The following is a 25885-nucleotide window of genomic DNA, read 5'->3' on the forward strand; positions in this document are numbered from 1 at the left end:
TCAGTCTGATCCTTCAGCCACATCTGAAATGAAACCACTTTATGTTCCCTCTCCAGCTTTCAGGGTGCTGATAGCCACTGGGGTTTTGGTCTGTTGGATAGTAAACCCACTCGCCCAAAGCTATACCTACCCTTTGTGAAAATCGCAATTTGCCTGTAGACTCAACGGATTCATTCCGCAAGCACTCACTCGGCGCTTACAGGGAAACAGCACTGGGCCCGGGTGCAAAGACTAACCGGACCCAATGCCTTCAAAAGGCTTGTGTCCGGGCGGGGAGTCAGACACCAGCACACTGAGCTGTGTTACAAGGGGCGAACCCAGGAGCCGCAGGCCAGCAGCAAACCCTGGCAACCTAACAGGTGAAGAGGGAGGGATCTGGGGCTGCTGCTAATTCCTGTCCCCAAAGGTTTCCCCCCAGTTTTCCACAAGAGCTGCGGGACTGTGTATTTTAAAGCACAAGAGGGGATTGATTTGACTTCCCACTTTCCCAGCCACAGGCTCAGCGTGCGCCCCGCAGGGAGGCAGCGGCGGGACTCCGGGCTCCAGCGCAGAGGCCGCGGGCACCGGGGCCGGGGCCGCGGTGGGCACGGGAGCTCCAACTCTCTGGGGCCAGAGCGGGCGGGGCCGGACGGTACCGGGCGGGCTGGGCGATCCGGGGCCGGGGGAGTGGGACCTGCCGAGGCCTGGGGAGCAGGCACGTGTCCGGTGCCACCTCCCCCAACCCTCACCCCCCAGGTCTGGTGACGCCCCCCGCGGCCCCAGTCTCGGCTCCCGGTGCGCTGCGCCCCGGACGGTGTTCCGGTCTCAGGGACCAGGAACTCCGGCTCAGTCTCCACCCTGAAGCGGGGCGGGTCCGCGCGGAATAAGACCGGCTGCCCAGCCCCGACGAGGGTGTGACCTCCGCAGGCTCTGAGCACAGGCGCAGCCCCGGCTCGGCGCGATCGATCGGTAAGGGGGCCCCGGGCCGGGGTCCTGCGCTCCGGGGAGGGGCGCGCAGCCCCGGGGCGCCCTTCGGGGACGCCGGGCCGCGCCGCGCCCAGGACGGGGTGCCCGTCGCCGGGGAGGGGCGGGCAGGCGGGCCCGGCGGCGCTGGGCGGAGCGGAGGCCGCGGCCCGGACTCGGGACTCGGTCCCGGGGACAAGCATTCGCCCAGAAGGACCCCCAGCGCAGGCCAGCCCGCTCCGGGCTCCAGGCAGGGACCGAAGCTGGTCCTTACTGAGCTCATGCGCCTAGCACGGTGCCGGATTTGGGCATCAAAAACAAAGGACTCAGTTCATGTTCCCTGGCGCTGACTCAGGCTAACACCCAAGTTTTACTTTTTCATTCTTTCCTCGATCCTTCTAAGAAACTTTCTCCTACTTTCTTACCTTTTCTCTCCTGGTGTATCTAATGCCCTCAGCACAATGCCTAGCACATAGGGCTCTGTAACTATTATTATTATTATTATTGAATCTGTTGTTATTATTAGAAAATAATAATGATTATTATATAATCTGCAAGAGGTTCAGTTTCACTCCTTTGTCGTGGCTTTGACCAGCTGGAGACTTGAGGGCCAAAGATATTATTGCTTTTCAACTGTTTTCCCAACATTTGTGGGAAGAATGGATAGGACTCCCTCCTCTAAATGATCCATCCCATTGCAAGTGACTCTATTGATAGGCAGGCCAGGGACTTCTCAGATGGCAGACAGGCGGAAGAGCAAGCAGGAGAGGAAGGGGACAGGATTTAGAAAATGGGTAATGCCGGGACCGGTTTGGCTCAGTGGATAGAGCGTCGGTCTGCGGACTGAAAGGTCTGGGTTCGATTCCGGTCAAGGGCATGTACAATACCTTGGTTGCAGGCACATCCCCAGTAGCGGGTGTGCAAGAGGCAGCTGATCCATGATTCTCTCTCATCGATGTTTCTAACTATCCCTCTCTCTTCCTCTCTGTGAAAAATCAATAAAATATATTAAAAAGAAAATGGGTAACCATAGCCACCCAAGACCGGCTTATATCCCAAAGCCCTGAATGGCCAAGGCCAGATCGCCTACATTCATCTTAGGCCAGATTTCTATTGCTTTGGGCACATACATACAGACACCACATAGACACAAGCATGCACAAACACACAACTACTGAATCAGCGGTGCCAATGGATTTCCCTCCTAGATGTTCTTGCCTTCCTTGGGGATAATTTTCCTCTGAAAGCGATTTCAAGCACAGCCACGTGGGACCACGCCAGCTCTCAGCCTCTGAAGACTGAGTCTCCTGGTCACACCCAGATGTCTTGTGGCTGGTTTCTTTGCTTATGTCTGGTCACTCATTTGTTTTCCTCATCCTGCTCACCTGCGTGTAGACTAAACCTGCTCCTCTCCAAGAGAGATGGAGGTGTACAGGCCCTGGGGATGCTAAACGGTGTGCCAGGGGTCGCCTAAAGTGTCAGAATAAATAAGATGTGCTTGGGGTGGATTTTCCTTGGGTGTCAATTTTACCCAAATATTGAAGGCTAAAAAAATTTTTTTATACAAACACAGGTACATTTTGGAGTAGAATCCAAAGTTTAGATACCTTTTTAATATAAAATAAGAAACTTCAAAATATATATTTTTAAAGAATGGTGTTATTTTATTTTATTTATTTATTTTTAAAAAATATTTTTTATTGATTTTTTACAGAGAGGAAGGTAGAGGGATAGAGAGCTAGAAACATCGATGAGAGAGAAACATCGACCAGTTGCCTCCTGCATATCCCCCTACTGGGGATGTGCTGATGCTCTCTCCACTGAGCCAAACCGGTTTTGGCTAAAATTATTTTTGCATAGGCTTTAGGCTGTGGTTTAGCCCAAATCTAGCCCTTGAGTGTTTGCTTTCACTGCAATTAGGGCTACTTATGAAGGCAGTTTGCTCAGTGCTCCATTGTCTTTCCTGGAGCAGAGCGACTCTGAATAACAGTTACCCCAGGTTCTCTTGTTAGTCTTGATTACAGCCTGAGGAGGGTTATTAACCTGGTTTTACAGATGAGGATCCCAAGGCTCCCAGTCGTGGTCCTGGGTCAGGGTCAGGGTCAAGGCTATGGAAACAGACTGAGTCTCTGTCCTACGATGGCCCCATCGGTGCTTGGCTCATAGTGATTTGAGGTTTGGATTTGTGGGTTCCTGGATTATTAACTAAATCCTGACCACATGTCTTTCTCTTCCTCTTTAACTTACCTTTTGCCAACCATATCTTGAAATATGGTTAAAAGAACTAGAGCTGTTTCCACTAGAGTGGGTAGACTGAGGGAGTGTGGGGACAGATGTGAATAGCCCTCCATGCTTGAGGGGCTTGGCATAAGAATGAGGAAATCAACTCTGTGTGGCGCTGGGCAGAGTTGGGTAGGCGTTTTTTGGATGGTAGTTTCTGGTTAAATTTAAGGAAGTGAAACCCGTAGGCTGGGTGGGCTCGCAGTTGGTGAGAACTCTCTCACGAGAGGTATTGAGGCAGAGGCAGTCACAGGCCCTTTCTGATGGAGCTGTGAAGGGTAGAAGGCTAACCTAAGACGACTTCTAAAGCCATGGTTTCCAAGCTGCAGGGACATCCCCCAGGAAGCTTGAGCAACATGCAGATTCTTGCCTCTTTCCTAAAAATTCCCATCTCATATGACAGGGTAGGACCCAGAAATCTGCCTATTTCAGAGGCTCCTTTGATAATTGTAATTCAGGTGTTTCTTGGGCCTTGCTTTGATAAACTTAAGTTTTGAAACATGCTTCTGACCATTTTGTGAGTATGTGCATGTTTGATAAAGCATTAATGAAACCATAGGCCTGTTGTTATACTATAAACTCTAGGTAATGTGGTAAATGCTGAAATTGGCCCCACTCTCAATGAGCAATAATCACACCTCAGATAAACCTCATTGGCTATTATATTGCCATTGCTCAAGGCTGAAATTATCCCTATTCTCAAGTTTTTTATTATACCTATCACATCAAATTCACCCCATAGGTTTTCAGTGCTTAACACCTCTAGACCAATATAGATTTCCAACAAAAGTTTGTTTTTTTTTTAATATATTTTATTGATTTTTCACAGAGAGGAAGAGGGATAGAGAGTTAGAAACATCGATGAGAAAGAATCATCGATCAGCTGCCTCCTGCACACCCCCCACTGGGGATGTGCCCGCAACCAAGGTACATGCCCTTGTCCGGAATCGAACCCGGGACCTTTCAGTCCGCAGGTCGACGCTCTATCCACTGAGCCAAGCCGGTCCCGGCAACAAAAGTTTTTTAGCTTATTTTAAAATAAACCAAATTGAAACTGAGATGGGGGTTACTCTATTAAGACTTATTTCCCTAAGATAAATAGGGCTAGGGATGTAACGTGCAATATGATAAAGATTGTTAACTCTGCTCTATGATATATGAGAAGGATGCTAAGAGAGTAAATCCTGAGTTCCCTTCATGTGGAGAAAAGTGTTTTTTCTCTTCTTTTTATCCTATCTGAGATGATGGGTATTGGCAGAACCTATTGTGGTGATCATTTCACAGTCTGTGCAAATCAAATAAAAATAAAGTTTAATTTCCCAAGGGATTTAGGATTTCTATTTAAGGCCCCTTGTTGGTTCGACGGGAGTAACTTGTTGGTGTTCAGTTGTGTTTGCACTGGACTGAGAGTGTTTGCCATGGAAACCTGAACCACCACCTCTGAAGAATTCTTAGAGAGGTTCAAGATGTTTGCGGTCAGGAAATTGCCATATCACTTCTTGGTCTGGACTGCTAGACATGAATACCACATGCATCTTTTATCTCTCATCAGCAGCAGAGGTAAATTGCAGCTAAATGCCAGAATGCAAATTACTCTGGAGAAGACCTTTAACTTTCTGCCTCAACACCATGAACCCTTTAAGGCCCAGACATAAGGCAGCGTGAGTAGCCTGACTTGTCACAGAGCAGAGATCCCCATGAACAGCCAAAGAATCACTGTGGATTTGAAACTCTGGTTTAGGGCACTCACCTTTCCACTTCTAAGAGGTAGTAGTAAGTTATTTTCAGAAAGTAATGTAGAGGGGCCCTGAGGTGAGTGGGGGCAAGGTTCCTCACTTATGTGTACCTGAGCCGTCTTCCTTGGAGGAGGCCCATCACAGGAACAAGCCCAGTGGGATGATCAGCCTCAGGCATTCTCCCTCTCCCTCCTCCAGGGAGCTCAGGAAGGCATTTCCTGGGCCCCACTTAGCGTCAACTTCTGCTACAGTTGCTTTTTGATGCGGTACAAGGACTTGTTGTCTCAGTGGTTCTTATCCTTGTTAGAGTCACAGACCCCTTTGAGACTCTGATTAGAGCTATGAATACTGTCTTGAGAAAAACGCACATTTGACATTTTTCATACAGTTTCAAGGGGTTTACAGACACCCTTCTAAGCCCAGTCCCCATGGACACCTAGCAGGTATATAGACATTAAGTTAAGAATTGCCCTGGGTTGTCCAGTCTGTGGGCTGCAATATTGATGGTTGCCACGCTCGTGACATCATAGATGACATCAGCAGGTCAACAGTAGTGCAGGGAATGTCCAGCTAGTTAAGAACTACAAAGGAGCCCTGGCTAGTGTTGCTCAGTGATTAGAACACCAGCCCACACATCAAAGGGTTATGGGTTCAATTCCCAATCAAGGGCATATACCTGGTTTGCAGGTTTGATCCCCTGCCCGGGTCAGGTTACATGCAGGAGGCAACCAATCAATGTGTCCCACATTGATGTTTCTATCTCTCTCTCCCTCCCTCCTTTCAGTTCTCTCTAAAAATTTATGGAAAAAATATCCTCAGGTGAGAATAACAACAACAACAGCAGCAACAACAATATCAAAACAACACAAAAAGAACTACAAAGGAAGATATTTCAATTAAAGATCATTTGATATGGACGTTTTGGCTAAGATCATTTGATAATCAAAATAAATAAAATAAAAGCTCTGAAATTGGACAATGTTTGTAAAAAAAAAAAAAAATGCATTTACCTTTGTCCCAGCAATTTGGACTCTAGGAATTTATTCCAAAGATGTACTTGGGCATGTGTGTAGAGACGTGTGTGCAAGGTTATATGCAATGCAACCTCTTTTGTAGCAATAAAAGGTTATCCTAGTAAATGGCCCAAATGTCTATCAGTAAGAGACTGATTAAATTATGGACTACCCATGCAGAGCAATATTATGCAGCTCTTAAAAAGTATATTAATACAGCCGGGACCGGTTTGGCTCAGTGGATAGAGCATCTGCCTGCGGACTGAAAGGTCCCGGGTTCGATTCCGGGCAAGGGCACATCCCCAGTGGGGGGTGTGCAAGAGGCAGCTGATCGATGATTCTCTCTCATCGATGTTTCTAACTCTCTATCCCTCTCTCTTCCTCTCTATGAAAAATCAATAAAATATATTTTAAAAAAAAAAGTATTAATACAGATTGCCCTGGCTGGGTGGCTCAGTTGGTTGGAATGTTGTCCTATACACAGAAGGATTATGGGTTTGATTCCTGGTTAGGACATATACCTAGGTTGTGGGTTCAATCCTTGGTCAGGACACATACAGGAGATAACTGATTGATGTTTTTCTTTCACATGAATATTTCTTTCTCTCTCTCTCTAAAAAAACATATCCTTGGATGAAGCTTTTTTAAAAAAAGTAATGCAGATTGATAGAAATAGATATAATATCAAAGATACTTTTTTTCTTAAAAAAGTAAAATATAGGTTTTCATGGTAAGCTACCATTTCTGTGGATAAGAATGACAGAGGCCATCTATATTCTTATATACTTGTTAATACATTACTTCTGTAGGAATACACAGGAAAAGAGTTACCAATATCACCTGCCCATTTTAACATTGTAAAGAAGAAGAATGAAACAGGGATGAAGAATGTATAATTATCAGATTTTCCACCTTCAAAATTAGCGTGTGATCATATACGTTCTCATTTGAATACAAAGAACCAACATGCAGTTATACTTCAGCATCCACTCTGCCACTACACACTCCATCTGCCTTAAGTTAATTTCAATTCCTCTCATCTTCTGACTCATGTCAGTCCTAGTGTTTTTGGTTTTGTCCCGAGTTTCTTCCTTTGTCTTCCCATACCTTCATGAGGTTTTTAAAAGATATATTTTTATTGAATTTAAAAAGGGAGAGAGAGACAGAAACATCGATCGGCTGCCTTCTGCACGCTCCCACCAGGGACAGAGCCCGCAACCTGGGCACGTGCCCAGACAGGGAATCGAACTGTCGCCCTCTTGGTGCAAGGAAGGATGCTCAATCCAGTGAGTCACACTGGCCAGGCCTTCATGAGGTTTTTAGTGAGCATTTGGGAGAGGCTTTGTCAGAAATAGCAAGTTCCTTATGTGAATCAGAAATCCCCGGTGGAAGATTTTTCACAGTTCTGTTTTTGTATTCTCCTGCCAGAGTCAACTTGGATTCTGGAAAGATTTGGAAATAGAACCCTGCCCTGGCCTACTGAAGGAGTGGCTGCACCAGGGCAGGGGGAGTTGCCCACAAAACTAGAAGATTTGTAGAGCACAGGAGCATCAGAATAAAAGGGAACACTGGAGAGCAGTGTTTATTCTTAGCTCACTCCCAGAGGCTAAGGCTGCCCTGGCCCACTGGAGGAAAACCTATGAAGGAAAATTCAGCTGCTTTTCCTATCCACCTGGGCAGTGTTTGCGTACCTTCAAGGCAAACAGATGCGGTGTTGGTAGGGAAATGACTGGACTGCATAATACCTGTTTTCTTACCTACAGGCAAACAGGAAGCCTGGCTGCATGTCTGCCTTTCTCACTGACTCACTGCAAATCCCTTCCCTCCTGTACTGTAGCTCCTCTTATACACGGGGATACGTTCCAAGAACCCCAGTGATGCTTAAAACTGCAGATAGTGCTGAATCTGATGTGTACTGGGTTTTCCTATACAGACCTACCAATAATAAGGTTTCATTGGTAAATTAGGCACAGTAAGCGATTAATAGCAATGACTAATAATAGAATAGATCAATTATATCCACATACTGTAATAAAATCAATTATAACATACTAAATGCACTCTCTCTGTCTCTTGCTCTCTCTCTGTCTCTGATAACCAAGATAGCAACTCAGTGACTAAAGGCAGGTCGTGTATACAGCATGGATATGGCTGGACACAGGGGTGAGTCCCGCCCTAGGCGGGACAGAATGGGACAGTGCGAGATTTCATCATGCTACTCAGAACAGCACGAAATTTAAAACTTATTAATTGTTTATTCCTGGAAGTTTCCAGTCAGTATTTTTGGACTGTGGTTGACCATGGGTAATTGAAACCAGAGAAAGTGAAACCGCGGATAAGGGAAAACGACTATGCTTTAGTTTTCTCTTCTCTTTCTGCATCACAAGGATTTTGTAAATACAGGTGCAGGGGATTTTAGTTTCTTTGGGAAAGGTTATAAAAGACCATATATTAAATTCAAGGTTCTTTTCTTTTTCCTCTGATGAGACAATTATTTGAATACAAAGAGCCAACATGTAGTTATGCTTCAAGATCCATTCTACCACCCACCGTGGTATCTACCTCAACACCTCTTGGCTGGTTTGGGGGTGAGTAAGTGACTCAGGTGTTCCATTTAAGACGCTCCTCTTATTTTATCCCCAAGGCTTCTGATTGCGGAGATGAGAGAAGCCATCAACCTTGCGATTTGAGCCTCAGGATATGGTAGCCTGTAGTGTGTGACTCAGAGGGACAGACCAGAGGTGACGCAATGCAGTTGGACCTATGAGAGTTCCTGGTAGTAGAACAGACGAGAACTGGAGATCAATGCCAGTAGCTTATGATCAATTTGTTCCTCCCCCTCTTTCCACTCCAAAACAATAAGTACTGCATTAAGTACTTACTTGCTTAAAGTAATTTACTTGTGGTATTTCTGAAAAAGGAACATGGAATTAATTGACCCTTGATTCTAAAATAACTCTGGAAGTGAATTAGGAAGCAACATGAAAGCCTAACTATGCTGGACTTTTTTTTTTCTTTCTTTGAATAATTGTTATACCTGAGAACATAGGATTTTACCCAAGATGCTGTGCAAAAGATATATGGATTTTTAGATTCTCCACTGAGTTGGATTTTTACCTTAGAGTGGATATTGCTAAATGAAGGATAATGGCAGCATGCTTCCCCTGAGAGGCCACTGTCACCCTACAAAGCTGAGACCTTGGCCTCTTTTTATTGAGGCATAATTCACATACAATAAAATGCACATATTTTTAGTAGTTAGTTGATGAGCATTTTTTTTTAAAGGAGTGCACATTTTTTAAATTACTTTTACAAATTGCAGTAAAATACATATAAGATTTGCCACATTAATTATTTTAAAGTGTACAGTTCTTAAGTATTAGGTGTACAGTTAATTATTTTTAAGTACATTTACATTGTTGTGCAATCATCACCAACATCCATTCACAGAACTCTTTCATCTTATGAAATGGAAACTCTACCTGTTAAACTATATAACTCCATATTAGCCCCTCCTTCCATCCTCTGCCACTGCCATTATATTTTCTGTTTTATGAATTTGGCTACTCTAAGTATCTCACTAGTATCATGTCCTCAAGAATTATCCATGTTATAGCATGTGTCGAATTTCTTTCCTTGCCCAGCTGGTGTTGCTCAGTGGTTGAGCATTGACCCAGGAACGGGGAGGTCAGGGTTTGATTCCCTGTCGGGGCCCATGCCAGGGTTTGCAGGCTTGATACCCAGTAGGAGGCGTGCAGGAGGCAGCCGATCAATGATTCCCTCTCACCATTGATGTTTCTCTCTTTTCCTCTCTCTGAAATCAATAAAAATATTTTAAAAATTCCTTCCTTTTTAAGGCTGACTAATATATCATTGTATGTATGTTCCACATTTTGTTTATTCGTCAATTGACACATGGGTTGCTTCATTTGGCTGTTGCAAATAAGGCTGTTGTGTACATGGGTGGATAGATATTTCTGAGTCCAAGAAGTGGAATTGCTGGGTCATATGGTAATTATTCTGTTTTTATGTTTTTTTAAAAGAATTTTTCCCCAAAAGAATTTTTATTGACTCTGAGGGAGAGAGGAAGGGAGAGAGAGGGAGAGAGATCGATGAGAATGTGAAACATTGATCGACTGCCTCCTGCATGCCCTCTATCTACCAGGGATTAAGCTGAAACCGAGCTTGTGCCTGACTGGGAAGGGAACTGGCAACCTTTCAGTGCGTGGGGCGATGCCCAACCAACTGAGCCGCATTGGCCAGGTCTATTTTTAACTTTTTGAGGAACCACCATGCTGTTTTCCACAGTGGCTGTACCATTTTATACATGGGGTCCAGTTCTTTCCACATCTTCACTCACACTTATTTTCTGTTGTTGTTGTTTTTTTTGTTTTTTTTTGTTTTTATAGAAGCCATCTTAATAGGTGTGAGGTGACTCAGTGAGTTTTGGCAAATGTATGCCTCTGAGTACTACTTTCTACCCCAGTCAAGATAAGGAACATTTCTGTTGCTCCCTAAAGTTTCTTCTCTTATGCTTCTCTGTAGTTAGTACCCCCTCTGCCTCACCACCACCCCCAATCCCTGACCCCAGGCAACCATTTTTGTGCTTTATAGCAGTATATATAAGCCTTTTAAAAATATTTTTTATTGATTTCAGAGAGGAAGGGAGATGGAGAGAGAGAGAGAGAGAGAGAGAGAGAGAGAGAGAGAGAGAGAGAGAGAGAGAGAAACATCAATGATGAGAGAGAATCATTGACCAGCTTCTTCCTGCACGTCCCCCACTGGGGATCGAGCCCACAACCCAGGCATGTGCCCTGACCGGAAATCAAACCTCGATCTCCTAGTTCATAGGTCGGTGCTCAACCACTGAGCCATGCCAGTCGGGCAGTATATATAAGCTTTGCTTGTTCTAGAATTTCATATAAAACTGTTTGGCTTCATTTATTCAGAATAATGTTTATTTATCAATATTGTCTTTTATGGCTAGTACTTTTTTGTGTCTTCAGACATCCTTGACTACTTCAAGCCAGAGAATACAATAAACCCCAGTGCGACTGGCGCAATAGAAACTTTGCTAATGTTTCTTTAGTGAATACCATGGGCTCAGAAACAAGGTGCGAGGAGGAGACTGTGGGTAGAGCTGGAAAGGGCTGTAGGGAACCTTCTTGGGGACCAGGAAGCCCAGGGAGCCAAGGTGATTAAAACTGGCCCTGCAGCTTCGTGAGCAGCCAGTTCAGTTGGTCAGCAAGCATTTCTTGCAGGTGCACTGCCTGTAAGGTCCTGGTAAGAATTCGAAGCGGGGCCCTTGCTGGTTTGGCTCATCGGTTAGTGCGTCGGCCCTCAGGCTGTAGGGTCACGGGTTTGGTTCGGGTTCAGTTCCGGTCAAGAGTGCACACTTCAGTTGCAGGGTGTCTCCCCAGCCCTGGTCCGGGCATGTGTGGGAGGCAGCCAATTGGTGTGTTTCTTTCACATCAATGTTTCTCTGTCTCTCCCGGTCCCTTCCACTCTCTCTGGGAATTAATCGGGGGGGGGGGGATGTCCTTGGTTGAGGATTAACAAACAACAAACAAACAAAAAGAATTAGAAGCAGGAAAGTTGGGGGTCCAGGATGGGCATCTGGTGAGCAGAGTCCAGGGAAGTGCTGTCTTAAGAATTCAGACAACTGTGAGGACAATGATTTTACCAGAGGGGACACACACGCACACACACACTCACACACACCACACAGTGCCTCACTGATTTGGTGGCCAAAGGGAAATCTGGTTTGACTTGCTGGTAGATATGAAAGCTTGAACTCTGTACACCACAGATGTTTTTAATATGGGCCGAGTCGATAACCCCCACCTTAGCTCCCTGAACAGCTCACTAAAATATAAAGATAATGGGAGATACTGGGAGAGCATAGTAATAAAAAGAATACCTAGCTAATATTTGTTGAGTACATAATGTGTGCACCTTTCTGATATAATAATTTGATTAATCTTTGCAACAACCCTATAAAGTGTTGCTATTAATTCCATGTGACCAATGAGGAAATTGAGGAACAGAGAAATAACTTGCCCCAATCATACAGCTAGGAAGTGGGTATGGGAGGTTTACAAACCCGAGTGATTGGGCCCTGGACTCCAGCCACTCTGTTAGGATGGTGTGATCTTTGAAGGAGGAGGTCCTGCCAGAATGGCCATCATGGAAAATTAGCAAGTAGGCTGTGAAGTTGGCTCCACCAACTCAGATCTCAACAGAAGGATGGCATGGATGCTCCCATCTTTGTGGGCGCTAGTGCTGTTCACCATGCCAGCACCTGCCAGGCCTCGGGTCCGATGAGTGAACCCAACACGTTATTACCATGCACATTACCCAGAAAGTGGTCTCGGGGCTGTTTCCTGTCTACAGAATGAAGGGGTGGGCTAGACACTCAAGTCTTCCCTACCTGATAATCCAGCACTGCGGAAATGATCTCTTTAAGGGGGCAAGCATTCCCCCCACCCCTACCCCAATTTCTACTCCCGCTTTCTTTGAGTACTTACATCTCAGCCTCGGAATTGCTCTCTCACCTGTGGTAAGCTTAACATGTTTATCTCATTCTTATTGGAAAGGGGACCCGGCCCTGAACAATAGGGACAGCCAGTAGTGTCATACAGGACAAATTTCACAATGTGAGTCCAGGTGAGTTTTATTTTATTTTATTTTTTTAAAATATATATTTTATTGATTTCAGAGAGGAAGGGGGAGAGAGAGAGAGAGAGAGAGAGAGAGAGAGAGAGAGAGAGAGAGACACTCATTGGTCAGCTGCCTCCTGCAAACCCCCTACTGGGGATCAAGCCCGCAATCTGAGCTTGTGCCCTTCACCGAAATCGAACCCGGACCCTTCAGTCCGCAGGCCGACGCTCTATCCACTAAGCCAAACCAGCTAGGGCAAAGCCAGGTGAATTTTAGAGGATGTTTATTAAACTGGGGACTGAAACAAGAAAGGACTAGGGGAATGAGCCTGGGCTGGTCTGCTTTGGCTCACTAGGAAGTCAGAGAAAGGGGTGGGGGAAAGGATTGAGGACAAGTTCAGGGTTTGTCTGGGACGAACAGCTGCTGCCCACTGCTGACCTGGTTGCTAGCCTCAGAGTTTAGGAGATGCAAGTCTCTGGGGGAAGAAGGCAGGGGAGACACGGGCGGGTGGGCTCCTGGGAAGGAAAAGGCTCTCTGAGTTTTTTGTCTGAGGCTTTCATCTCTCTCCTGCAGGCAGGAATCTTAGGGGAGTTCTCAGGAGAGGGTTTGGACAGAATATTTACCCGTTTCCTAGGTGTGCTCCTGCAGGGTTGTGGTCTTCACTGATTGATCAGTGTCAGGACAGGGAGACCTTGGTCATGGCAGCAGGTACTGGCATCGCCCACTTGGTTTGCTGCTTTTCTGGATCTGGACTTGAGATACTTACTGCTGAGGCCTCCTGTTTCTAGAGAGGTGACCGTGTCTGCTGTAAACTGCTCTGCCAGTTGGTTCAGTTATCTGTCTCAGTTTCCCTATGCTACTTGTCCTGGCTTACTGGCATGCCTCACTGTCAACTCCGTGAGCAAAAGAGCAGTTGTGTTTTAAGTCTAAAGGGGCACTGCCTCTAGCAGCATAAGCAACTGTCACCTAGGGCTCGAGAAAACATGTCATAGCTGCGCCAAAGCCATAGCTTTGGATGAAACTCTGCAATGTTTTTGATTCAGAGCAAAAGCTAGAAGAGCTATTACTGGCATTTCTTTTTTTTTCACTTGCTACTGATGCATACTGGATAATATTATTATTGTATTAATGTGGCTAGCAGTAGGATAAACATAATCAAAAGGGTTGTTATTTCTAAACTCCTTTGATACTAGCTGCAGAGCACAGAACAAACAATACAAGACTGGCCTTCCTGATGCCGCTAAGCAGGGGCAGGGCCTGCCCTGTGGAGGAGTGAGCCCCATGACCAGAGGGAGAATGACTGGAGGCTGGGAGAGAACCATCCAGAAAGGCTGCAGACAGAACGTCCTTGCAGGGGGAAGGAAGTTCGACAGAGTCATCCCAACTGCCTCCAGAAAATTATCCCATATGCCTTTTTGTTTCAAGAATAGCTTCTTTTTAAACAATAGGCTACTCTTGAACGGAGAAGGCATATGGGATAATTTTCTCTATGAAGGGGATACAGGTGGAAATTGAAGTGTGCCTTTTAGTGCCCAGAATGGTGTCAGGCATGGACAGGCATTCGGAGAATGCTTGCTGAATGATGAACATGAAACATCAGTGAAACTGTCATATCAGTCCCATGACTGTGAGCAATAATCAGCATCACTAGCACATCAGCTTCTTGTTTCAATGGTCACTGGCGTGGGAGGAGGGGAATCCAGTTTATCTGCAGTTAAAATGCAGAACAGTTCAAAAACACAGACACCAATAAAAAAACCAGTCCACTAGAATTCCCGAGGTCTCCAGTTCACAGATTGTATTAGGAGTCACTCGGCTAACAAAAGAAAACCAGCCCTAGCTCGTTTGGCTCAGTAGATAGAGCATGGGCCTGTAGATTGAAGAGTCGCAGGTTCAATTCTGTTCAATGGCACATGTCCGGGTTTTGGGCTTGATCTCCAGTAGGGGGTATGCAGGGGGCAGCCGGTCAATGATTCCCATCATTGATGTTTCTATCTCTTTCTCCCTCTCTCTTCCTCTTTGAAATCAATAAAATATATTTTGAAAAAATAAATAGAAAAATATTCTCCGGTAAGGATTACCCCCCCCCCCCCAATAAAAAGAAAAAGAAAAAGAAAAGAAAACCACTTGTGAAAAATTTCAAGCACTAAACTATGTAAGCTGAATTCAGTACCCAAAGAAACAAGATAGGGTAGCCATCCTATCTAATAAAGATGGATATGCAAATTGACCATAACTCTGTGACAAATATGGTGGTGCCCACAGCCAATAAGGAGTGGATATGCAAATTGATGCAACAAGGTGAGAGGCAGAAAGGCGGCTCTGGCCAGAGCGAAGGTGCTGGCAGGCAGGGGAAGGAAGGCCTATTCTTGCACGAATCTTTGTGCATCGGACCTCTGGTATATTTATAAAGCTTATTAGAATATGCTTTGATTTGTGCCCTACTAGAAGTTTCTGTCTGGGGAAACAGGTATTATGTGAAGTAGAAAGACCTTGAACAAGGCAGGCATTGAACAAAGAACAGTATCCAACCAACTCTCCCAACAATCGTGTAGGCCACCTCAGTGCTCTCTTTATTTCTCTAATCTTAATGTCTCCAATGGTTATTGAGTAGATTTGTAAAGTAATGCAGAGGAGTATTTAATAGATGTTTCTTCCCTCCATCCCCCTGCCTGTTAGACAAAGGAATCATTGGAGTAGAAACTTTATTAGACTGCTGTGAATAAGTGGGTAAAACTTAGACAAAAGTCTGTCAGTAAGTTACTTGCCAGGTGCTGGTTGGATTAGATTCTTTCCTAAGAATACTTAGGCAGGTTTCCAACGTTGTTTGCTTTGATTTAGCTCACACACTTTGTCTTTGATTAAAAGTTCGACTCTTATTTCTCCAGACTTAAACCCCAGCTCTACAAGCTTCTTTACTTTTTAGAAGGATCTTAAGTTCCAAGGAAAAAGAGCTGCTTCCATTTTCCTATTACATAGACAGTTTTGAAAGCCTTCGTGTTTGGGTGGGGCCCAGTCACACCCTCCACAAATCTACAGACTCGAACTATAAATTTGTCAGCCTGTGGGTTGTAAAATGAAACCATGTACCAAAGAAAAATGGTGAATGACTCACGCACATGTGACCTTCCGGGAGTGGGAGGGATACAGTAAGAATGTGCCACAAGGACAGCAAATCCCTCCAGAGAACTGTTCTGGTTCCCTGTTCTGGGATGTGGGTCAATGTTATGAGTCTGAATGAAGGCCACCAAGTTCAGTTGGGATCTCAAAGATAGTATCCGCTACTGGGTGAATTCACCATGTTGCCCCACCCAGCAGGAAATTGGACTCATCAGCACATCAAGAAGGGGTCCAACTCTTAGGGACAGGTTTATATTTATAAGCTTATCACACACACACACTCATGCACGCACATATGCACTCATACACACACACACACACATACATACACAAACAGACACACTGCTAATTTATTGACTTACATTGAGAAATGCAACTGTTACTTAGATAAAAAGCCTTATGCTCCAGTACTTTGTAAACAGGTGCACCTGGGAAGCCAAGCTCTAGTCCAGAGGTTGCTTGGCAACCATGGAAGTAGAACAAAAGGGTTTCAGATGGATAAAACTCACCTTCACAGTGGGGAAATACCTGACTCTGGACCATTGGGTCCTGGGACTAAGCCACTGTTTCCTTGGCACTGGGCTTTGAACAATATTTCAGAGTGAGCCTCTCAGGATTTTTGTGTGGAACTTGCATTGCAATGGAAACAATTTTTCTTTAAATATGATAATACCTTTCAGCTAGTTAACTTCCGTTCAGGAGCCGTTCTTTCTCATTGAAATTAGTTTGTCTATCTTTGTTTTGATGCTTACTAGCTGATTTTACTCATCTGTGGCTCAGGGAACAATATACTTTGCCTGCTTTCCAATTTTTGGTGTGGGAGGAGGAAGGCACCACACAGCCGGCTCCATGTAAGGCCCACTGAAGGATCACTTGAAATCTGAGTTCCACAGGCCTGCCACCTGCCTTAAGGACATAAGAAACTTTCTACTTGAGTCAGCACTCAGCTTTCAATGTCTGGCAGTGATACCGGTGGGCAATTTGTTAGATGGTGTAATAATTATCCTTCTAGACATTCAACCTGAAAACAATATGGATGCACTCTCCACATGTTTCATTTTTCTTCATGAATCCATCATAAATCATCTCTGCAAATTTTTGTAATCTTACCTGAAATAGATTGAACTTACTTACATTATTTCCTTATGCAACTGCTATTGGAATAGGTTTCTTATGTTTAGGTCCTAGCTTTCTTTCCATTTGCTCTAAAACAATGTCTTAAAATCTTCAGCCCTGCCATGAACCCTCATGGCAGAATTCCATATTGTAAAGAAGTGACAGTTTCCCACCCACATACTGCCTACCACTTAGGTTTCTTTAGACGTCACAAACATATGGTCCCTTCTGTCTTCATCTGTCCTTCTTGAAGAATCCCCATGTTTTTAGGGTCATTTGAACCACACCCCGTCTTGAGTGTGTTTTATAGCTATCAAGGCCGAGCCACAGTTGCTCAACATTTTGCTCCACCTGTGAGCAGTAAAGGAGTTTTTCAGACCCCGACAGAAAAATCTGAGTCATTGTGAACTTGGTCACATGGTTCAGTTTATGGAACTGCAAGCTGGCAGAGAGAGAGAGAGAGAGAGAGAGAGAGAGAGAGAGAGAGAGAGAGAGAGAGAGAGAGTAGAGAGAGAAGAGAGAGAAGAGAGAGAAGAGAGAGGAGAGAGAGGAGAGAGAGGAGAGAGAGAACACGAATGAATCAAGGAAGCTGAGGCAGAAAGGATTCCTGTGAAGAACCCTTGGCTCTGCAGGGCGATGGGAAATATGGGAGGATTTATAAGTGAGCTTCCCACAGAGACAGACCTTTCGTCCTTTGGGGGCCGGTCATTTTGTGCGGTTAAGGAGAAGCCTATGCAGTTCTGTATGGGGAGAGGGGTGTGTGGGGTTCCTCCCCTCTTTCCACTCCTCCCCTATCCTTGCCAAGCATTACCTAGACCAGAGGTCGGCAACCTTTAAGACATAAAGAGCCACTTGGACCCATTTTCGAAGGAAAAAAAAAAACCTCGGAGCCGCAAAACCACTGCGACATAAGTGATACAGCTCCCCGCCCCGCCCTGCTATCTGCCCTGCTAGTGTCGGACCTGCTGGGGGCCGCAGCAAAGGTTCAAAAGAGCCGCATGCGGCTCCGGAGCCGCAGGTTGCCGACCCCTGACCTAGACCTTACTGGATGCCAGATATTATGCTAGTAAGCATTCGTATGGATTAATTTTACATGGATTATCTGAAATCTAATGAAAGAGCCAAGGAGCACCTTTTCTACATTCACTTCTCTAATCTACTTAGAAACTATTTTGGTACTAGTAAGTAATAAATGCACAACAGCTGTCTCTCTATAAATGGGCTTATGCTGTGTGCTGTCCAAGTTTTAAAATAAATTGGCTAAAAGTACCCTGTGTTCAAGTACGGTACATTTTTTTTTTCCTTTAGTAAAATATTTCTAGCTCATTGAATAATAACCCTCCGTTATTTCCAGAAGGCTTTGCTCAAACAGTCTTTCCACTTCTGGACGTGGGCATAAGAGCTGGAAGGGACAGGTTGTATTCAAGTCTGGCTTCTGTGGGAGGTGCCCCCCTGCCTGCTCTCTCACTCACTGTCCTTTAGTCCAAAGCCACGTGGAAGCAAAGGGAGGACCCTTGCTCCTAAAGCAGTGTCTGCCAGGCTGTCAACCAATCAGCAACAGCTCAATCCAACTCACATGTTAATTATATTAATAATGAATGTCGGAGCATTTGGTAGTTTATATGAGATAAAGCAGGGCCTCTGGATCAGGGGTGGGTAACATTCAGCTCATGGGCCATATAGAGACCGCAAAATCATTGGATCTAGCCCTGCCAAGGCATTAGGGGTGAGTTAATTAAATGTTTGACCTAATATAACGGGCTAATTTTTAAGTTAATAATTTTGCATGACCCGCTAATGATGTGATAAGTATCAAGATGGCCGTAGGCAGGGGAAAAAAATTCCCTACCCCTGCTCTAGATAAAGGAGTGGCTAAGGCCCACGAAAGTCTCAAAAAGCCTTGCTCTTGGCTTACCCTGGCACATTCTGGGCAAATGTGAAAGCGGCACCTCTTCCTGCCTCCATAGATGGTCTTGGCCTACTCCATCCCCATTTCATGCCACTCTGCCCCTTTTTCTTTTCTTTTTAATATTTTATTTTATCGATTTTAGAGAGAGAGGAAGGGAGAGGGATAGAGAGATAGAAACATTGATTGGCCACCTCCTGCATGCCCCCCACCTGGGATCTAGCCAGCAACCTGGGCATGTGCCCTTACCGGGAATTGAGCAGGTGACCTGTTGGTTCAGGGGTTGACGCTCAACCACTGAGCCACACCAGCAGGGCTGCACCTCATTCTTGAAGCTTTTGTCCATCCCTCAAACACGGTAGGTTTATCCTTGCCTCAGGGCCTTTGCACTAACTCCTCCCTCTCTAGAACTTTGGATGGCTAGCCCCTTCTTAATTAAGTCTTAGCTCAATGTTATCTCCTTGACAGAACTGTCCATATGCATAATAATCTGACCACTCAGTGTATATCCTATATAATAAAAGACTAATATGCAAATTTCCCCTCGAACAGGAGTTCGACCAGCTGGTAGGCTGGCCAACCACCCATGTTCTCTACCCCTGGCCAGGCTGGCCAGACCCCACCCATGCATGAATTCATGCACTGGGCCTCTAAAAAATAATAATAATAATAATTAATTATTATTATTATTAATTTTTTTTTACTGAGTGGCCAGATTATTATGCGTTCAGAGATCATAATATTCTGAGTGGCCAGATTATTATGTGTTCAGAGATCATAATAATCTGGCCACTCGGTGTAGATGCGACAGCGCTCCAGTGAGTCTTTGTTGATGAACACTGAACATTGAGTTTCATATAATTTCCACACCTCATGAAATATTATTTTGGTTTTGTTTTTTTTATCAATTATTGAAAATGTAAAAACCCTTCTTAGCTTTTAGGCTATACAAAAAGACAGGATTTGGCCCATGAGCTGATCCCTCCTCCATACCCCGAACCTGTTGTATTTCCATCTGACTGGTATCTATATGTTTCACGAGCCACTAAATCCAATAAGGCCCTCCTTCCACATCTCTCATATATACTTTCTTCCAGGCGCCACACCTACCCAGTCTTTGCCTCTGTCTGTCTGTACCTGTAGTAATGTCTCAAGCCTTCCTGACCCCTTGTCTCTCTCCAGGTTACCCTATAGTATAGTCCCTTGCTAAATAGAGTATGCCTTTTACTATGTCATTTCTCTGTGAAACCCAAAACCTTTTCATAATTTCCCCATTACCTACAGTATCAAGTCCAGTTCCTCAGGTGGGCCCTTACTAACCAGTTCCCTGCCTGCTTTTCCAGCGTTATTTTCTGAGCCTTCCCTGGAATGAGCCCTCTGCTTGAGCCCCCTCCTCTCCTCATGGACCCTGAAGCCACTGCTCAGGCTGTCCCCCAGAACCCTTTAGCATTCCCTCAAGCAGGCATCCCCTGTGTAATAGGACGTAAGTCTGCAGTGAATGATGGGCAACAGGAAGGATGGAGCAGAGTCTAAGGAAAGCCAGAAGATGAAAAGTGAATGTGACCAAACGTGACTGTCGGTAATAAAGTAGGTTAAGGAGGACTTAGTTATTTGGGGAATCATTGAAAAGTGCTGCTTGGTATGGTAATCTGGGCTTTTCAAACTGCTATGCAGACAAATATTTGAGGAATCTTGTTACGATGCAGGTTCTGGCCTTAGGTCTGGGGTAGGGCCTGAGATTTTGCATTTTTAACAAGCTCCCCGGTGATACCCATGCTTCTGGCTCTGGGACTATCTTTGAGTACCCAGAATCAAACTAAATGCTTAGGAAAGGAGCCTTTTCCATCGGACTTAGATAAGGAAACAGGAATTGGCCTCCCTCAGGGACCGGCCTGTCTATCATGAGAACCCCCAAAGGTCCTAGCCGACAGTGAAGTTTCTTGCGGTCTGAATGGCTGGATGGATGAGAGAGGATTTAGTCTTCTTGGGGAAGCAGGGGTCGCTGAGGAGAACTATGTGTGTGTTAGGCTGCAGCTAAAAGGAAGAAGCACCTTTAAGTCCCGAGTTGGTGGCAGTGAAAATGGCATTGGGAAACGAAAAGAGGCTAATGTTGATTGGGCAGCTGGCCTGTTGTCACACACACACACACACACACACACACACACACACACTCACCCAAGGAGACACCTCTCCTGATCACTAGAACATACAGTTCAGAACCTAGGTTTTGCTGGAGTACAAGCAGTGTCTGCCAGGCACTGTAACAAGATAGGAATCATCCCTGTCATGTGTATCTCCAAACGGAAGGGCAGGTAGGAAATTATTTTGCTGGTGTAATAAACTTGCCTGTTCAAACAGTTTCTCTTTAATTATTAGCCTGGCCCTTGTATCTTTGGCTAATCAATAGCTGGCCTTCTGATGAAATTGAGTGTTATTTCCCTGAGGTTTGACTTTGTGCAAACTGTAAGTTGTCCAGATTAATGATTTTAATGGGGCACTTGATTAACATCAGTCATTTTCCCTCTGCTTTTATTACAGAAGGACTTCTGCTTGGGTGACTGAACCCTGATCCTGACTCAGTATGGTAAGTCGTGGAGTGCCTCACCTTACCTGGTGCCAGCCGCAGACAGGTACAGGATGCTTACTCAGTGGCTATTGACTTATACAGAGGGTTGTTTGCTCAACAGGGGGCAGGGAGGAGGAAATGAAAAGGCAGTTTCTTCGTTTTTAAGATTTTTATTGATTTCAGAGAGGAAGGGAGAGGGAGAGGGAGATAGGAACCTCAATGATGAGAGAGAATCATTCATCGGCTGCCTCCTGCATGCCCTCTCTTGGAGATCGAGCCCACAATACAGGCATGTGCCTGTGACCGGAATTGAACCCGGGACCCTTTAGACCGCAGGCCGACGCTCTATCCACTGAGGCAAACCAGCTAGAGCAAGGCAGTTTTGTGTGTGTGTGTGTGTGTTTTAAGCACCATTTTAATTTCTTTTGGGAGTGGTGAGTAACTTGACCCTGAAAAGTAATTCAAAGAGAATCCTTTGAATCCTTCTAACATCCTGAAATACAGAAGCAAGTTGTAGACCATTATAGAAAATTTAGGCAAAGAAAAAGGAAAAACTGAAAACCCTGTAGACTCTACCACCAGGGGATGAGTGCCTCCTAATTTTGATGTGACCCCATGGTTACAGACTCATCAAGAAGGCAGTGTCCAGCCATATAGGCTTGTCATTTGCCTCCTGCTTTTGGCTGCGACTGGACTCCTCGGAGTTTGGTTATCTGATCTTTGAGACAGGCGAGCAATTGGATCCCTTTGAGAATTCTATAAAGTTCAATGCTGAGATGAAAACTGAGACTCTGAGTTGCAAACATGGCTCTACCTGAGGCTGGCCATCTGCTCTCCTTCTCCCACCCAAATACGGTTTCTGAATAGGCAGGTCGTTCTGATCCCTGCTGGTTGGGAAGAGAATAATAGAAGTAGAATCTTATACCTGGGGAGAACTAGAGGTCCTGTCAGATCTGGACGCCTTCCTTTAGGAAGATGGACTTGTAAACTATCCTGAACAAATAGTAATATTTAAAAAATGTTTTACGTTAGACATTCCAGAATTTTCTTCATCATCCCTGGCAGTTACTCATGTCTGATCCAAATCATTTATGCTTTCATTTAAAATTCATTCCTTCTTGATAGATTCTCCTTGGACATGTAAAAAATTTAGTCAGAAATGTTTACGGAGCCCTTACATTGTGCCAGAGATGGTATTTGGCTCTGGGGACTCAAAATTAATGGGATACCCTTTCTGTGTGTAGCAAGTTCACAGCCTTCCTGCATGTGATGACTGTAATCAAGGGACCCTTTAATGTGCTTCTACTCAAGGAAAATTACCTCAGTTGCTCTCATCTTTCCTCCTAGGGCCTGTTTTCCCATCATGACTATTACTTATTGAAGAGATGGAGGAAATTTTTTTAAAATATTTTTTTCTTGATCTCAGGAAGTAAGGGAGAGGGAGAAAGATAGAAACATCATTGATGGGAGAAAATCATTGATTGACTGCCTCCTGCAGGCCTCCTACAAGGGATTGAGCCAGCCATCTGGGCACGTACCCTTGACCGAAATCAAACCCAGGACTCTTCAGTCTGCAGGCCTACCCTCTGTCCATTCAGCCAAACCAGATAGGATCAGATGAAGGAAATTTTTAAAGGAAAGAAAAAACACACAATAGTCACAATATTGTAATTTCTAATAATTTTTCATTTTATTTTAGACCCTACTCACATGTATCATGGTTTTTAAACAGTAGTAATAAGAGCATAAATAATATGTATTTACTCTAATTTTTGCAATGAAATGAGTTTTTTTTTTAAAAATATATTTTTTATTGATTTTATACAGAGAGGAAGGGAGAGAGATAGAGAGTTAGAAACATCAATGAGAGAGTGTCATCGATCAGCTGCCTCTTGCACACCCCCTACTGGGGATGTGCCCGCAACCAAGGTACATGCCCTTGACCGGAATTGAACCCGAGCCAAACCGGTGCCGGCTGGTAAATGAGTTTTGACAAATATTTGTACCATGTGATGTATTTCTCTGTCACGATAAGTTGTTTTATCATTCTAGGAAGTTCATTCATGGCCCATCCAGGTCCCTGCTCTACTCCTCACCCTACCCCGGAAATGCAGCCATTTTTCTGATTGTTATCACCATAGATAGTGACTGTTTTGCCTGTTCTAGAACATCCCATAAATGTAAACATAGAGCATGTACTCTTTTGTATCTGGCTTCTATTGCTTAGCATTATATTTTTTGTAATCCATTTGTGTTGCTCTATCAGCAGATTGTTCCTCCATTGCTTTTTATTGTTGATTAGTATTTCATTATGTTGCATTCCAATCCTTTTTACTTTTATTATCTGTATTATCATTTCAATAACCGGATAATATCTCATTGATTGTGATATATCACCTATTTATAGCTATTCATTTTTGTCCTTCTCCCACAAATCTTTCCTGTTTCCTTTGCCTGCTATCACAAGAAATTTTCCTGGGGTGGAATCCCCTCCGTTCCCAGAATGAATAATGGTACATTACATTATGCCCTGGAATGTAATCAATACAAATATTTTAGAGGTAACAGGAACAAATTTCCCAAGCTTATCTTTTTCCTGGAAAAAAAGTCACAAAGAATGCTAATTGATAAGCTGAACCATGTTTGCAAATCCGTCTATCGATTCATCTTGTTAGATAGTAATTTTCATCTCTTAGTCCCTTAGTAATGCATTTTGCTTCAAAGTTGAGTATCATCCAATTTTTTTTTTTTTTTCAACATTGGAGTTTCAAAAGAACTTTGTGAAACATTCAACTCAGGAAGCTGTCTCATGGTAGGGTCAAAGGCTGAATTAGGCCATGTGGGAATTTTTTATAGCAAATTATAAATATGCTTATAATTGCCAATATACACTGAGTGGCCAGATTGTTATTAACTCTGAATACATAATAATCTGGTCACTCAGTGTAAATACTATATAATAAAAGGCTAATTTGTAAATTGGCCCCTTGACCAGAAGTTTGACCAGCTGGCAGGCCAGCCAACCACTTCCCACTAAGCTTTACTATCTTTCTTTTTTAAATATATTTTATTGATTTTTCACAGAGAGGAAGAGAGAGGGATAGAGAGTTAGAAACATCGATGAGAGAGAATCATCGATCAGCTGCCTCTTGCACATCCCCTACTGGGGATGTGCCCGCAACCAAGGTACATGCCCTTGCCGGGAATCGAACCCGGGACCTTTCAGTCTGCAGGCCAATGCTCTATCCACTGAGCCAAACCGGTCCCAGCTAAGCTTTACTATCTTTCACTATAGCCTATAAAAAAATAAAATAGAACCACAGTATCATTATCATACCTAAAAAAATGTTAACACTGATTCCTTAATGTCATCAATATTTTCAGTGTTCAAATTTCTAATTGTCTTATAAATATTATGTTTTTTTCCTGTTTGATTCAGGATGAAAATAAGGTTCACCCCTTATGGTTTTTGATATGCCTTTCAAATCTCTTTTTAGCTATAGTTCTCTATTTCTCTGTTTTCTAATTTCCCTTGTAATTTATTTATCTATAACCCTGTGGTGTGGGTTAATATTTTCTTCTCATTCACTGTAAGTTGGTATTTGACTCTAGAGGCTTGATCAGATTCAGATTTGATTTTCTTTTTCCCTTTTGTGTGTGGGGAGGAGAGGAGAGCAAAATTACCGCATAGGTTGCTGTATCACTTATTTTACCACTCTGCTCTTTGCCCACCACCTTGAACCACCCTGGCTTCTGTCCAGCTGCTCCCATAAAAGCTAGTTCCAGCCTCAGGGGCTTTGTCTTAGCTGTTTCCTCTGCCTGTAACACTTCCCCCCTGGTCAGCTGCTTCATGTCATTGGGATATCGGCCTGTATGTCACTCCGCAGAGCAGCCCCTCAGGACCTCTCAATCTGATCCCTAACACTTCTCCCCATCGGACACGTGGTGGAATACTTATTTGTTGGCTTGTTTACTACCTGCTCTTCCCTCCCTTCCCCCCTGAACTAGAACATCAGCTCCATGAAAGCAAGAACCTCGTCTCTCATGGTCCCTATTGTATTCCTAGCAACTAGAATAGTGTCTGGTCCATGGTAGGTGCTCAGCAAATTTTGCCTAATGAGATGCCTCCATGTCAGTAAGATGCTGCCTCTCAGTCACCTCTTTCTCTGTGTTCAGGCAACCAAAGGAGGCACCATCAAAGCTGCTTCAGGATTCAATGCCACGGAAGATGCCCAGACCCTGAGGAAGGCCATGAAAGGGTTGGGTAAGTGCTCTGGATCCCAGTCACAGTGTGCTGGGTCCACTGTCCACTGTGAACAGGTCTCATTCTAAAAACACACAGTGGGTCTTAATTATTAATTTTACTATAAAAATTTTTAATTTAATGTTCTCATTCTATCTTTTTCCAATTATTTGAATCTGTTTTTGCATTACAGCATTTTGAATCTATATATAAATATTTAGAAATGTATTTGTCCTCCCATTAATGCTAGATGTGTGTGGTGCCATAGGGTTTATAAAGCACTTTCACAAACACTATCTCAGT

The 25885-nt window shown here is 44.2% G+C and overlaps 1 protein-coding gene across 4 annotated transcripts in view; it reads left to right on the forward strand.

Moving 5' to 3' along the window:
- The first annotated feature begins 266 nt into the window (after window positions 1-266).
- Window positions 267-25885, forward strand: part of ANXA4 (annexin A4) — a 47682-nt gene continuing 22063 nt past the window's right edge. The window contains exons 1-4 of one of the 4 annotated variants that reach the window (XM_084901229.1): window positions 285-359; window positions 736-948; window positions 21312-21357; window positions 25516-25603. In XM_084901229.1, the coding sequence (XP_084757355.1) occupies window positions 21355-21357; window positions 25516-25603 (91 nt within the window). In that variant the 5' untranslated portion in view covers window positions 285-359; window positions 736-948; window positions 21312-21354. Of the gene's footprint in view, window positions 360-659; window positions 949-21311; window positions 21358-24102; window positions 24152-25515; window positions 25604-25885 lie in introns of those variants that run through there. The other 3 variants (XM_084901230.1, XM_084901228.1, XM_084901231.1) reach the window with 3 other exon arrangements.

The sequence above is a fragment of the Pipistrellus hanaki genome (genome assembly GCF_964339955.1).
Source record: "Pipistrellus hanaki genome assembly, chromosome: 12".
Classification (NCBI taxonomy): Eukaryota; Metazoa; Chordata; class Mammalia; order Chiroptera; family Vespertilionidae; genus Pipistrellus; species Pipistrellus hanaki.